This window comes from Hippopotamus amphibius, chromosome 4 (genome assembly GCF_030028045.1).
Source record: "Hippopotamus amphibius kiboko isolate mHipAmp2 chromosome 4, mHipAmp2.hap2, whole genome shotgun sequence".
NCBI lineage: Eukaryota > Metazoa > Chordata > Mammalia > Artiodactyla > Hippopotamidae > Hippopotamus > Hippopotamus amphibius.
Window position 1 is genome coordinate 12,085,974 of NC_080189.1, and position 15,605 is coordinate 12,101,578.

At 56.3% G+C, this 15,605-nt stretch overlaps 1 protein-coding gene across 2 annotated transcripts; it reads right to left on the bottom strand.

Annotated features, from left to right (window-relative positions):
• Window positions 1-33: 33 nt before the first annotated feature.
• ZYX (zyxin) lies at window positions 34-9,833 on the bottom strand. Of its 2 annotated transcripts, none has more exons than XM_057732298.1 (10): window positions 9,727-9,833; window positions 8,596-8,809; window positions 7,910-8,109; window positions 7,669-7,761; window positions 7,015-7,551; window positions 2,777-2,897; window positions 2,481-2,650; window positions 2,196-2,374; window positions 1,177-1,297; window positions 34-598 (listed from the first exon to the last, which is right to left on the bottom strand). In XM_057732298.1, exons 2-10 carry the CDS (start codon window positions 8,795-8,797, stop codon window positions 494-496), a joined length of 1,728 nt encoding a protein of 575 aa, XP_057588281.1. In that variant the 5' UTR covers window positions 8,798-8,809; window positions 9,727-9,833; the 3' UTR covers window positions 34-493. The 2 variants fall into 2 exon arrangements, with proteins under 2 accessions (XP_057588281.1, XP_057588280.1); XM_057732297.1 differs by lacking the exon at window positions 9,727-9,833 and adding an exon at window positions 8,958-9,227.
• Window positions 9,834-15,605: the final 5,772 nt, after the last annotated feature.

A 15,605-nucleotide genomic window follows, 5' to 3' on the forward strand; every position in this document is an offset into this window, starting at 1 on the left:
GGCTGTAGGCACAAAAGAGTCGACTACCGAGAATTCTGGAAAACAACGTCTTTTATTTGTAGCTGTAGCCACAACCTGGCAGCACAGGGGTGGGTGGGAATGTCCAGGCTGGTGAGCCCAGCCCAGCCTCCCAGCAGGTCAGGGCATCTCTTGGCCCTCAGCAAGCAGAGTGCGAGGCTGCTCAAGGGCCAGCCAAGGGCATCGGTGCAGCAGTGAAAGCAGCAGCGCTCAGCCTGGTGCCCCCTCAGGTGGGGCACCTGGACGATGGTGGGTGGTCCCTGCAGGATTGGGGAGGACTGGACCCCAGGGCTGGGACTCTGTAGCCCTAGGCCACCTTGGGGCCCTGGATCAGAGCACGAGGGATACTGGGGTGGGGTGTGGTATGGAGGGAGGGGCTGGACGTCAAAAAATAACTGTGGGGGGGGGGGGTCTCACTGTGGGTGGTCCGCTAATGGGGAATGGGTTTGCAGTCAAGAAGGGGGCCAGTCCTCACTCAGGTCTGGGCTCTGGCAGTGTGGCATTTGCGGCAGAGCACGTGGCCATCCAAGGGGAAGCAGCCGTTGTCATCCGCCTCAATGGACAGTGGCTTTCCACAGTCCTGGGAGAAGGAAAAAGAGTGCGCTGGCAGGGAGGCCCCGAGGCACCCCACCTCCCATCTTTAAATTAGGAAGGCCGGGCGCCTCGTGCTCCACCGCGCCCTCACTGTCTGTTCCCCCAACCACAGCCACCTCCACTCCTGTCCCCACCTCTATCACGCACGCTTTCACTTCTGTCCTCCAGGGCCCTTCCCAGGAGGATGGGCAGTGGGTAGAGCTGCTTCCAAGGCCCACCCCGATAAAGGACGCGCGGCCTCTCCCACCTGTCTCACCTCTATTCTGACTCTTCTTTAACCTCACTGAGACCCCCAGCCCTGCCACAACAAAGCAACACCCTTCCCTCCCATTGGTCGGTCCCCTTTCTTGGTTTATCTGAAACTCAGTGACCTCACAGAGAACCCACACCCCACCATCCTGAAGTGACGGGAAAGCATCTTTGCTGGACGGGCGTGGGTACCGCCACTGTCCACCCTCAAAATTGCAGCACTGATCTCCTCCAGGGCCTGGCGTCATGCACCGCTCAGCCAGTGAGCAGCGTCCAATCACCTCCCATCCCCAGGGAGCCGGAGGGATGGCCGACCTCACACTTGTAGCACTTCATGTGGAAGTTCTTGTCCAGAGCAACCACGCGCACGGTCTCCTCACGGCCAGGCTCGGGCATGATGGGCTCTGCGCAGACGGAGCACCTGGGGGCATACTGCCTGCAAGGCAGAAAGCCAGGGTGCGAGTCAGGACGGGGCGAGGGGCACCAGCGCTGCCCCGGAGAGCACGGGGAAGTGAGATGGCAGACTTCATTGCCCATCTTGCCCCACAGATGGAGCAAGGCTCAGCAGAAAGACCTGAGGCTGGCTGCCGTAACTGGCCCTCATCAGGGAATTTCCCACCTCTCCCGTCACCCTCTCAAAGCACCACTGGCTCCAGGAACCTCTGCCACCAAGTCCTTACCCCCACACCCACACTGCAGCTCCTGCAGAAAGCACTCCCAGAGGATTCCACACCTGGGACCCTGTACCTGGACCCCAGACCCTTGCCCATCCCCACCACGTGGGTGCCTCTGCCCAACTGCCGGCGTGCACAGAGGGATATGACGTTCCGGCCACCCAAGGTGGAGCCCTGAAAACGTACACCTCACACGCGCTCAGAGGTGGGAATCCAAGTCTGCAGCTTTCCCGTCCCAGCCCTTTAGCTACATCACGGGATTCTGCCACTGGCCTGAGAAAGCAGCCGCCTTGCAAACCCTGTTTCTACGGGGAAACCCGAGTTCCAAACAGCCGAGCTCCAAAGGAACTTTCAGAATCCAGCCTGCGTATGAAATGAAGTCACACAGTGCTGAATGCAAGCCCACACCCAAAAGAAACCTTGAAGAGCCACCGGCCGGGAGAGGGGGACGAGCCAACAGCGAAGACTTGCTGCCCAGGCCAAAGGCCGCTGGACAGCTAAGTCCAGGAGAACTGGCTTCTGCTGTCTATACACAGAATGTGGGGACAGAAAGCAAGTGCAGAGATCTGGAGCTGTCCTGGGGTCAGGGGCAGCCTGGCTCCCAGGTAAACCATGGTTGGCACCCAGAGAAGAGCCCAGAAGGTGGTGGAGGGTCCTCACTTGTGGTAGTCGGGGACGCAGTGGGGCCGGTTGGCCTGGTCCACGATGAAGGCGGTGCCCTCCAGGGGGCAGGCGCAGACCACGCAGGTGAAGCACTGCGGGTGGTAGGCCTTGCCCGTGGCCCTTAGCATGCGGTCAGTGATGGGCTGCCCACAGGTGTTGCACTTCTCCAGGGTGTCCTGAGGAGGGAGCCGCAGGAGGTTGGCAGGGCACATCTGCCCCACGCTCGCCCCCACCCCCGGCTGAGCCTCCCGGAGGGGGCCCCCAGACCTAAGCCGGACTCACAGTATAGCAGCCCTCGCAGTACGGCGCCCCCTCCAGGCTGTAGAACTGCTGTCCCTGCAGCTGCTGCTCACACTGGTGGCAGGTAAAGCAGGTGATGTGGAACAGCTGCCCCAGGGCACGAACCGCGGGCTGCGCCCGTGCCAGGGGCTGGTGACACCGGCCACACGACTCTGGGAAGGCCAGAGAGGGCGGAAATGAGCAGGAGGGAGGCATCAGCTGGCTGGGACAGGGACGGAGGCACCGACCCCGGGCAGCACAGGAACGGAGGTGTTCCCGCGGGCAGGCGGTGGGCTCACCGTTGACGGCCGCGTGCTGCCTCTGAGGATGCTCCATGTCCTGCATCAGCTGCTGTGTCAGCTGCTCCAGCTCCTCCACCTCTTTCAGAGTCAAAGGTCCTGGGGCCCCAGAGGCGCGCACCTGAAACCCCAGCACTTTCTTCATGCTCTCTCCGGGGTCACACCCTCCAAGAACCCACCCCGGCTGCCTGATCCACTTTCTTCCAAAAAAGGACTAACTCCCCTCCCGTTTCCCAGATACTCAAGTTGGCTGGACCCAAAGAGCTCTTCATCCTCCCTCCCTGACCCACAGGGCCATACAAATAAGGGAAGAGGAGGACCTTTCCACCCACTCTGCCCAAACCACCCCTGCCCCGGGCAGTCACAGGCAGGCCAGAATGACTGAGCGGACGGAGGCCACGCACACAGCAGCTCAGGTCACTGAAGCACCGAACACACCAGGCCACGCGTCACCTGCACAGAGCATGCTAGCACATGGCCCCCACGAAGAGTGGCACGCGACCGCGTGTGCACCCACACGCGCACACACACCTACCCGTCCCGCCGGCTGCCGAGCAGCCCCTGTCAGCGTGAGAATACAACACAGGCGGGAGTCAGGTTAAACCCCAGCGCTGTCTGCAGGAGCCCAGCCCCCAGCTCCCACACAGAAGCCCCGGGGTCCCTCCTTAGAGGGAGTTCCTGGACCACGTGACCCCAGTCCCTCCCCAGTAGTCCTCAGAGAAGGCCCACTGCCTAGGCCAGCCCACACCTCCTGTTAGGGGATCCTCAGACAGCTAGAGACTGGGGGTGGGGGTGAGGTTAGCGGGCCAGTGCCCGTAACCTTGAGATCTCCCAGGACGAGGCGCTGCAGGGACTGTCTGACCTGTAGCAGCATTTCCATGACATGGTCCCACAGGAATGTTGGGTTGGTCTCCATAACTAAGTCCACCCAGGACCATGGCCCCCAACACTGAATGCTCTACCTGCCAATGCCTTCATTCCCATAACACTTGGAACCTCAAAGCCTTCCAGTTTCCTCAGCTCTGGCTCCATCACCCTCACACCTGTCTGCATCCAGAGCTGCATCTGCCCGGTGAAGCACAGGTCCGTAGATGCTCCAGCTCTCAGCCATCTTCCCCAGTCTCCTGCCACCTCCTGCCCATAACTGTGTAAGTCCCCTGTAAGCTCCCTCTTCTATGTAAGCTTCATCTTTTCCTCTCCCAATCATCCTTTCCTGGCATCCTGGGGACAGACGAAGAGGACACAGCCAGCCCTTGCTCTCTGGTGCCACTTAAATGCCTCTTCCATTCTTTGGAAGTACGAACTATTCAGACATCAGCTCTCCCTGGGTATCTGCGCTCCTCCCTGACACACTCACTCCAGCCACTGTTTTCCCTCTCTGCCGGCAAGCACCCAAGTCCCAGCTTCCACATGCACGGCACTCAGACCTCTGCAACTCCCACAGCTCCAAATGTTCCTCCAGCTCAGGCACCTTTCGCCAGGGGTCACCTTGGACCTGAGATTTGCTGGTCTCTATCTCCAAGACCCTGGGCTTGCCCTCCCAACCATCACCTCCTCCCCCTTTTCCCATTCACACCTATGGAATGCAGCTGCTCAGAAAGGCTTTGGTTCCTCTGAGTTCCAACCCTCTCCCATGCGCCTCTGCCTCCAGCCCTTCTGGCTTGCTTCCCCTGAAGCACGGCCCCTTGATCATCAATTTCTACAAGGCTCTCGAGGCCACTCTTGCCACCGTCAGCCACCATCGCTTATCTGGTCCCATGTCAACCCTGGGTCACGCCACAGCCCACTTCCTGTTTCTGCCTCCAAGCTGCAGAAAATAGGTGGAGAGATCACTGAAGGCCGCAGAGGGAGTTCACCCAGCACAGCAGCACCCTCCAGCCCTCCAGCCTCGGCCCGGCTGTCCGGTATTTGGCTCCTGTGGATTCCCAGTCGCCTTCCCCACCACAGCAGCTGTTCCAAACCTTTCCATCTCCTCCAGCCCCCAACTGCTTCTCCCCCTCGCTCTCACAGATGACCTCACCTCCTACGTGACCAAGGAGCTGGGAGCCGGCCAGCTCAAGCTCCCTCACTGCTCCTCCTCTCCACACAAGACTGCGTGTGGCCACGCCGTCCAGGGTCTCTGGACTGGGAAGGCCCTGGGGCGGGGCAGTCACCAGCAGCATGCCCTGCCCTCAGGCACCCCAACCCCTCTTCCATGGGCATCTTCCTCCTGGTTCACACACACACCTGAGCTCTGCCCCCCTAGTGTCAACCCTCCACACACACACACACACACACACACACACACACACACACACAGGCCTTCCCTCGGTCCTTCTTCCCCCTGCCAACCACTGAGAACAGGCTAATCTGGCAAGTCACCACCCATTCACTGTTCAACTCATCACTCTGTCCCCACCACAGGACACAGCTTCCGAATCATCCAATCTCTGGCCTTAGTTTAGTCCTCTTCCTCCTCAGACCTCCACTGAAGAGCTCCCCCATCATTCTTCTCTGAGATGCCACTCTGATCTGTGACTCTCTTCCTCCTTCTGCCATTCTTCCCCCTCCCTCCTGGTCCACAGGAGCATCACCCAAGGTTCTTTCCAGGGACCTGGTGCCTCTCCTCCTGTGTAAGCATCCCCTGGGCTTTGGTATCACCACACACAACCACTGCACACATGCGCACCTCAAGCCCAGGCCCTCTCCTCCACCCAGCTCCCTTTTCTGAGTGACAGTTCCAGGTGAAAGAAGGTCCTCCTAGAACCTGTTGCTCAACATGCTGACAGCTGGACCCTCCTCTTCCCATCCACACCATTTCCCCTTCTGGACTTCTCTATTTTGTCAGCAACAGTCATTCCCCAACACACCAGGCCGTTTTTTTTTAACTCCTCCCCCTCCTCGTCCAACTGTTTATCAGTTACTAAGCCTGGAGGCTCTTCCTTTGTAAGAGCTCTCCTATCTGGGCCTTATTTTCATTTCCACTAATGTTACTGTCGCCCAGGAAGGAACCCCCACACATCACTTACCTCCTGTGTCTAGTCCACACTTCTGCTGGAAAAACTTTCCCAAAAGCTTCCAAAAGCATGGCTGTCACCAGACCTCCCGACCCAGCTACACACCTACTCAAAAACCATTACCGCTACTCCAAGATCCATAAGCTCCCTGGGTGCACTATCTCATTGCCTTCCCCCAGAGGGACCTTCCACTTTCTATCGTCCAGACACTGCTGATACACTTGTGCCCTTGAGTGTTACTCATGCTGTTCCCACCCGAATGCCTTCCCTCTCCTCTCTCGATTCTTAAGTCCTGCCATCCTTCAAGGCACACCAGCACCATGATGCCTTTTCCTAACTTGCCAGCCCCTACCCCACTTCCTGTAACACAGGATTCTGCAAAACTCACTGGCACTTGGCATCTCTTCCTACCCTGTGCCTGCACACACACAGACATCCATGCTGTCAGTTAACTCCATGGTTGGCTGAACTAGATGACTGGCAGGGTCCCCTAAACGCAGAAGGTCAGTCTCCTGAACTGGAAGGTGGGATGGTCAGGCAAGAATGATAACTTTTCTACTCTGGACATTCATGTGCTAGATACAGACCCCCAGCACTTTCCACACATCAGCTCACTTAATCTTCACAACTACTGTAAGAGTAGATAGTGAACTGAGACTCAAAGTTCACCTAACTTGCCTGGGGCCCTGTGAGCCGGGAATTCTATTCCAGGTCCATTGACTCCCTCAGGCTCAACCTCTTTGAGATCTCTTCCCTCCGGACTACAGAGCACAGTGCCTGGCACTGAGCAGAAGCTGGCTGGCTCAGCCAATGTTTACCAATGACTCTTATCACCAGATGGGCCCTTGGGCGGTGAAAGCACTCAGAGGAGCAGATTAACTCAAGAATTCAGGAAGGGGGAAGATCTAAAGTTGGACTGGTGATGATCTCATCCCTCCGCTTCAACTTTCTGGGGCAGGGCGCAAAAGAAGGTCCACCAAATCCCCCTCGTAACTCAGAGCCTCTGCTGTTCCCCCCACCGCCAGTCAGGCCCCACCCAGCCCCAGACCCCACCAGGCTCTCCTCCAGAAGCACTTTCTCTTACCATTGTCCTACCATCCAACCCCAGAGGCTGAGAACGCCTTCTCCTCCACCCCACATCACCCCACTCTCCAGGGCCACCTTCCCCTTCATTCTCCGGTTGCTGACTTAGCCTTGCAACCAGCCCCCTGGTCTCAGCCTGGTCTTCCCACCCTCCCTCACCTGGTTTTGGTTTTGAGCTGGTGGGAGCACTGGGTGCTGCTTCTCCTGCACCTGGGGCTTCTCCTTCTGCTGAGCATAGGTGAAGCTGGGGGGCTGAGGGGAGCTGGTGCCCGCGGAAGAGGGAGCTTCAGGGGGCCCCAACTTCTGACTGGGCTGTGACCCGGGTCCACCTGGGGCTCCAGGGCTGAACTTGGAAGCCACAGGAGTAAACTTGGGAGTCACTGGAGAAAACTTAGGGGCTGGAGATGGGGCTAGGGGACCTCGGGGCTGAGTGTTAGCCAAAGGCACAGGCTGCGGCTGGGCCTGAGGCTGGGGCTGGACATGGAGCTGGACCTGAGGCTTGGCGTGGGGCTGGGGCTGGGCCTGGGGCTGCACATGGAAGTGTGTCTGGCTCTGAGGCTGAGCCTGGGACAGAGGCTGGGAGCTAGGAGGGGACTTCCAGGGGGGCAGGGGTGCTGCGCCCCCAGCAGCAGGCTTAGAACTGGACTTGGAAATGAATGGAGTGGCGACCGGTGGGGGTACATATCCAGATGACACCTGCAAAGGGAGGCGGAGGGGAGAGAAGCGCCTTAGCGGAGGGTGCTGCCTCCTAGTTCCATGCCCACGCCCAGCTTCCCTGCCCTGCCCTGCCTTTCCTCCTCTCCTGCCCCTTACCCGGGCTTTGAAGGGATCATTCTTGGTCATGTCATCCAGCAGCGAAGACAGAGAGTCGATCTCCAGATCAATACTGCTCACCTTCTCCCTAGGCTAGAGGTCAGGGGTCAGAGCACCCATTCCAGTTCTCCACTACCACCCCACCCCCAAGAGGGCTGAGATCCGGGGAGGGCAGAGGACAGGACCCTCCTCTCCTTTCCTTGGGGTGTCCACCGTAGCTGCCCCACGCAGGCCTCCATACCTGTGACGGGAGCTGGGTGGGGGCCTCAGGCCCTCCCTCCTCCGCGAGCGGAGGCGGTGGGGAAGGGAAGATCTCCTCCTCCAAAGGCGCAGGGGGGAACGGCTCCTCGATCGGGGGAGGGGGAGGTGGGAAGGCACCTCCCAGAGCGCCCTCGGCGTCGTCCGCCTCCCCAAGCACCGGAGGCGGCGGTAAGGGAAAGTCTGGGGTTGGAAGGAGACAGAGGGCAGTCAGCTGGGACCGCTCTACCCTTCCTCAAGGTCTCCTCCTTGAAGAAGCAGCTCTACCCCCTACCCCCTGACCCAAGAACTCTCTCGAGGGTCCTGGGGCGTATGGGAAGTGAAGGGGGGGCGGGGGCCGCAGACGCCCTGGGAGTCCTGGGTCAGGAAAGGCCGGGGCTCAGCCAAGGAGCGGTCCATCTCCCATTACACTTCGGAAAACGGACCCAGAGGGGAAGATTCGTGCCCCACATTCCCGCCTCCCACCCCCGGCGGAGGACTTGGAACAGTCCCAGGGGCCCTGGCTCCCAGCCACGAGCTCCACGATGAGGTAAGAACATCTGCTTGGGACTGGGTGGCTGCGCCCAGCCCCCTCCGCTGCAACCTTTCCAGACATCCCCAAATTCCCGAAACCACTCCCCCCCCAGGCCGGCGCCCGCCGCGGTCCAGCCCCCAAGCTCGGCCACATACCTTCTGGGGGTGGCGGGGGAATCTCGCCTACCCGGCCCATCTGTGCGCGTTGGGCCCCAGCGGCCGAGGAAGGCTCGCTGTCCCCGGGCCGGAAAGGATTCACTTTGGGCTTTGGGGCCACCACCGGGCCGAACTTCTTCTGCGGGGCGTAAAACACCGGGGCCGAGACGGAGATGGCGCGAGGCGGGCGGGGGGCCGCCATGGCCAGGCCGGGCTGCGGGGGGTGGGTGGCCGCGTTACGCAGCGCCGAGCGGGTCGGAGGGTCCCCTGGCCCGCCCGGCTCCCCTCGCCGGCCCCGCTCCCCTCGCCGGCCCCGCTCCCCGCCCCCGTGCGCGGCCGCCGGGCGGCTCCTTGCGCCTCACCGCGGGCCGGAGCGTGCGCGCCGCGTCTCGGGTGGCCGCCTCGCAGCCGGGTCCGCGGACTCTGCGTCCCGGTCCCGAGCTGCCTCCAGCCAGGCGGGGAGGGACGCAGGGAAGAGGGAGGGAGGGAGAGGGCGGGGAGAGAGCGGCGCCGAGACCATACAAGGAGCGGCCCGGAGAGGGGGCGGGGAGAGGCGGGGAGGGCGGGCGAGGCAGGAAACGCCCCCAGGAAGGGGTCCTGATCCTGGCCCCCGGCCGAAGGCTGCACCAAGGTCTTCCCGCCCCCGCCCCCCACTCGCCCCCCTCCCGGCGGGCCCCGCCGGCCCCGCCGCCCCCGCCGCCCCGGCCAGGCACAGACCACCCCTCCCCGAACACAGGCCTCTGATGTCATTTCCTGACTTGCCTCCCCTCCCCGCCCGACCCGGGGGTGCCCGGGATCTGACTCACCGTCCCTACTCCAGGCTAAGCCGGCGGAGGTCGGGCGGGTGCCCCAGAGGTGCCCAAGCAGCCCAGTGGCGCCTCCGCCCCGGCCCAGCCCCCTCCTCTCCGGGCCTGCCGTTACCTGCCCCCGCCACCTCCAGCTGCTCCTCCGCCTTCCCACCCAGCCGCCAGCCCCGCGCCCCAAATCCCCTCCGGGTCAGCCCAGACTGGCTGGACTGGGATGGTACTGCGCTCCTAGGCGGACGGGGATGGTGAGTGGGGGCGTTCTCCCTGCCTACGCCCCCCTGGGCCCTCTGTGACCTGGAGTAGGTGTGGGGCTGTGAGCACGAACCTCAAGGATCCTTTGGGGGATCCTAACTTCAAATCCTGGGCAGCTGCTTAAGGCTTCTAGGAATTCTCACCACCCGCGCCCTCGCCTGCGGATCAGCGAAACATTGCAGGAGGGAGAGTCGGGGCGGGTGGGGCCGGGCAAAGGAGGTGGGAGGGCGGGGCGGAGACGAGGGCGGCCAGCGCACTTGGGGCCAAGGAGAACGGACGTGGACGCGGGCGACACATCTTTGCCAGTTCTTCTTCGCCCACCGTGACCCCATCCCTCTAGGAGGCTGTGCGCGGCGCGGCGGCCCTCGGGAGATTCGGAGACTGCGCTCTGTGGAGCCCCCCATTGGTCCAACCGGATTCCTCAGCCTTCTTGTGCCCCGGGTCACAGGAAAGGGACAGACCTGGGTTCGTTCTTTTTCTTTTCTTTTTTTTAAACTGAACGTGGAAACTTACCCGATTGCATTCTGAATTCTTGCACATTCACTACCTACAAACTACGGATTCACGCGGACTCCAGCGTACCACCCTCAGGCGCCTCCTTGTCTTTCCCTCTGTGCTGCCAGCCTTCACTGCCATCTAAGGCAGTGCCCTGTGCACACACTACTCAGTACTTCCAGTCCCTGGCCCTCCGAATCGGCTACACCCTACTGTCAACCAGCGTCAGAGCTATGCTCTAGAGGTTGTCCAGACTCACCCCTTACATTTACCATGAGAAGATAGGCTGGGAACTTAAGGGATGGACCCAGGGTCATGCCCAGTAAGCTGCAGGATCTAGACTAGAACTGGGAATCTCTGAGGGCTCTGATGTCAGAGTTTATTCCTCTCCACCCTGGTGTCGGGTGAAGCAACCCTGGATACAGGAGAGCAGAGTGAGGTGGGGAGGGGGGCAGAGACCCAGCTGGAGTGCCGAAACTAAGGGACAAAGCTTTTCGTTCTCTCCGCATCATTTTCTCCACGTATAAAAGAGTGATGGGACTTGCCTGGTGGTGCAGTGGTTAAGAATCCACCTGCCGAAGCAAGGTTCAGTCCCTGGTCCTGGAATATTCCAAATGCCACGGAGCAACTAAGCCTGTGCACCACAACTGCTGAGCCCTTGTGCCACAGCTACTGAAGCCCATGCGCCTAGAGCCCATGCTCTGCAACAAGAGAAGCCACCGCAATAAGAGGCCCGTGCACCGCAGTGAAGAGTACCCCTGCTTACCGCTACTAGAGAAAGCCTGCATAGCAACAAAGACCCAATGCAGCCCCAAAAATAAAAATAAAAAACAAAATAAAAGAGTGATGATATTTCATCCATGTACCTTATTGTATTATATAGAGAAATAAATGAAATATCTTATCTGAAAGTGCTGTATAACACCCAGTATTGTTATTTAAGTCCCAGTTCTGACAGGTTAACCTAAGGCCGTTTTCCCCATACGTCCCCTTCCAGGTCGCCAGACACATCTCTCACAGGCTTTGGTATATGCATACCTTTTCCTTCCTTCGACCTTATCAAACATTTGATTATACCTAAGACTACATCTTTGTATCCTTCTCAGACCCCACTGATCTTTCTTTTCTCGGGCATCTTATTGCCTTTGTCATTGGTATTTCACAGCCAGAAGCATGTGTAGCCATGTATAATATAAGCATGCAGGGCAGACCTTCTCTGACACATATAAGCTGGTCCTGGGCCTGTCCCTGTGAAGATCTGCTAGAAATTTGATACTAGATTTCCTGTGAGACCAAAAGTCTCATTGCCAGTCCTTCAAAACATACCCACTTAGGAAAGTTAGGAAGATGGTTTCCAGATAGCATCACGAGAGTAAAAGCCATCTGCCCTCTAAATGTCTCCTTAAGGATGTACATGTGCAAAATATAGTATATTTAATTGTTAGGCAGCTGAAACTATTTATAAATCAAGAATAGAAGAGTGCGTAGGCAAGCTCAGTTTTACTGACAACTAGGAGCATTTGGGATGCAGAATATTAAAGCTACAGTTTTAAGCCAGGCATTCTAAATACAGGCAGAAACACACAGAGTATCCCAGAAGGACAGATTCACTAGGCCACAATGTCTCAAGTGGAGTTGCAAGGTCAATGCTTTTAAAATGCACACAACAAAAATAAATAAATAAATAAAATTTTTAAAGTGCACGCAATGAATAGGAGCAGTTCTAATGATTTTTAGGGAATTTTCTTAACTAAGCAAATCTAATTGAGCTCCTCAGATAGTGCGTGTAAAGTGCACATAGGCAGATGTTCCCATCTAATTGTCTCCAGCAACTTGAGGCCAGGCAAGAGAGAGGAAGTAAGAAAACGGGCAGGGACCTTTGCTACCTAAAACATCTCTACACACCTCCAAGGATTTATATCCACCAGATGCCAGAAAGTTTTTTTCAAGGGCACACAACATAAAGTGAGAAGTTAGAAGCAGTAACAAAAAACAAAAAAACAAAAAAACAAAAAAAGGGAAGGAACAAGGGCAATGGCAAAAAATAAATTCTGAAATCACGAGGTTCTTCCCAAATGCTGGCTGCAGACGAACGGAGCTCAGTTCTGTGCCAGGCGCTGGGCTAGGCATACAAACAACAGCAAGAACAGCAGCAACAGTAACAGCACACACTTAGATAAAGCTTACGATGGGCACTGAGCACCATACCTATTACCCCACTTAATCTCCACAATAAACCCGTGAGGAATGTACATTATTATCCCATTTTTCAGTTAAGGAAGCGGACACGACGCCAACTGCATGTTAGATTTTCCGTCTCCTAAACTGCAAACACATTTTTGCAATGCAAGTATTTTATTATTTGAATATGCCCCTACCTCCTACTCACATCCTTGCAGTGCACCACCTGCTCCCTCCCTCCCTTCTTCCATCACATCATACCATCAAATTGTGTCTATCTGTCTCTCTGTCCATCTGCGTATGTGTATGCACACACACGTTTTGTATATGTGAGATATATACATATATATAATATATTTGTATAATAGAACATTTCCAGAGCCTTCTCAAAGAACTAACAGTGGTTGATGTTAGAATACATAAATTGGGGGAAGGCAGAAGTCTTTTATAACTGTCATTTTCTCCGTGAACATGTATTACTCTTATTATTTTAAAAAAGGGAAAGAAAGGAGAGTAACGACAGAGCCACAATCTCTTTCTCCTTCTAGCAGAATGTTTTCTTGCACTGAGTGCTGGGTGCACGTGGTCTGCAGCTTTCCCACTTCCTCCCAAATTTATTCCCCTCTTAGGCCCACTTGCATTTGTTTCTCAGGACAAAAGAATCTCTCATCGGTGGGACTGCAAGCATGATGGAGGGTAGGGTGGGAGTGGGGGTGGGGGAAGGGGAGGCACCCAGCAAGACCCAGGGATCTTTGTGGCAAAGCCAAGGGAGAGCAGCTTCCGGCTCCGCCCAGGGGCACCCACACGCAACGCCCCACCCCTCCACCCTACCCCCATCCCCCACCCTACCCCCACCTCTGCAACGGAAGGGATGAACTTAAAACCACAAATACACCCCTTTTCCTCCTTTCTTTCTGACATCAGAACATCATCCTCTGTGCACTTTTCTCTGCCATTCCCCACCCTCAGTTCAACCAATACTTACCAATAACGTCTATATTATAGGCACCCAGGATATAAAGATAAATAAGCCCAGTTCTTTCCTTCAAGGTACTCTTCATCTAGAGTAGAAACACTTAAGTAGCTATTTTAGTATAATAAAGTAAGTGCTAAGATTAGATTACAAGGTTTTCACCCACCCAATAGTGCTGGCTTGAGGTGGCTCCACTCATTACAATAGCTGAGTGGCCTTCTCACTATTTAAACCTCATTAATATTATCCCACCAGGTCTGAAGCAGCAGTGAGGATTCCAGAACCAGGGGAGCAAAGCCTCCATAGTGCGTTTAGGGAACAGAGGTCAGAGGAGGCACCGAAGTCTCCGTACATCCCGAGGTCTGAGCCAGATGGAAACTCAAAGACCCTGCAAGCATCAGCCAGGCAGAAATGTGTGGTGGTTGTCGGGGGCAGAGCAGGGCAGATGGTCAGATGGCGAAGAGTCAGCAGCCGAGGGAGCCGGGAAGGGCAGACAGGAAAAGGGACCCAGGGCACCAACAGCAGCACAGGCAGGTTGCTGGCACGGAGGCTGCTGCTCGCAGAGCATCTGCTGTCCTCCTTCTCCCTGAACCCAGGGGAAGCCAAAAATGAGAGAGATCCACGGCTAGAAGCTAGATTGCTTGTCATTGAAAATAGCCGACTAAGTCAGTACAGGAAGTAAACATGTCAGGGAGTGGAGATGTTAAATATAGATAGATAACCTAATTGCTTGAGATGAGAAGTACTTATTTTTCTCTGGTTGCTCCTGCCACACACACACCGCTGCCCCCCCCCCCCGCCCCGCACTCCCTTTAATAATGTGGTCTTAATGTAAAGCGACCCCCCAGGCTAGCCTGACGCAGGAAGTGAGTGCCCCTGAGCCAACCCTCAGAGCTTGCTCAAGCTTCCTCAGGCACCTTCCTGCCACCCACTTAGCTGTTACTGTCCTTGCCATCCAGCTATGTGGTGAATGTGGCAACTGGACACTCAGTCTCAGAAAGAGGGAAGGGGACCCACCCAGAACAGCAGATGGCTTCCTACCGAGGATTCTCAACATCCTTGAGAAAGCTGGAGACAGGCCTTCTGTCCCCAAGTGTGAGATGCTACTAGAGGACACTTAAACCACAGAGCAACCTACCCATTTCCAGCAAAGTTATTATCATGTGCACCCTTGTAGCATAGCAGAGGAGGCCTAGCACGGTGCCTGCCACCAAGCCAGGGCTCATATACACTTACTGACTGAAATAGAATTCCAGAACCATTGAAATCTCATAACAGATCAAGGGAGATCCTTCATTTGGTAAAGCTTAAAGGCTTTTTATAACATCTTGGATCATTCATTTGTTTACTCAACAAGTGTTTATTGAGGATCTGCTAGGTGGGATACTTTGTTAGGTGCCGGAGATATAATATCAAGAGAAACCAGACATGATTTGAAGCTCTCATGGAGGGTCCATGCCCTTGGGGAGTTGACCAGGGGAGGTATTCATCAAATAATCACAAATAAATTGTAAAACTGCCAGTGTTACAAGAACCTCAGGAGAAAGATGGATGATGCAAGTGATAGAGCATGTAACTGGGAGATGGGTCCTGGCTGGGGAGCTCAAGGGAGGGATGTCCAAGCTGAGATCTGAAAGATAAGGAGGCCTTACTTAACCAGGCAAAGTGCAAGGGGAAGCATTCCATGCAGAGGGAGTAGCATTTGCAAAGCCCTGTGATGGCTGTGAGCACAGCCTGCCCCGTGCTTGCACTGAGGGAGGCAGGCGTGGCTAGGGTGTCAGAGTGAGGTGTAGACATGGGTTGCAGAAGAGCTGGAGAGATGGCTGTGCAGAGATGCTGATCACGTTAAAGGATTTTGACTTTGTCCTGAGAACAGTGAGGAGCTGCTGCCGAGTTTCAGGTTGAAAAGAATGACATGAAAAGGCTTGAGAGCTTTGAAAATCTCCCAATATTGGAAATCTTGGGACAAGGAGGAGAATAACAGGACAGATATGGACAGACCAGTTCAGAGGCTACGGTACAGCTCTAGGTGCAATGGGAAGATTTGTGGAGATGGACAAAGTGGATAGATGGGGGGGTTATTTAGGACATGAAATCATTGACGGAACCTAGTGATGGAATGAATTTGAGGCAGGGGGTTGGTAGGCAGGGAGAAAGAGACATCACAGATCCAATGCAGCTTCAGGCTCAGAATTCAGCGCTCTCTGCTGAAAGGAGCAGGTCTGGGAGGAAGACTGTGTGTTTTGTTCTGTATGTGCAGAGAAAGAGAGGGTGTGTGGTAGGCAGTGGGATATCCAGGTCTA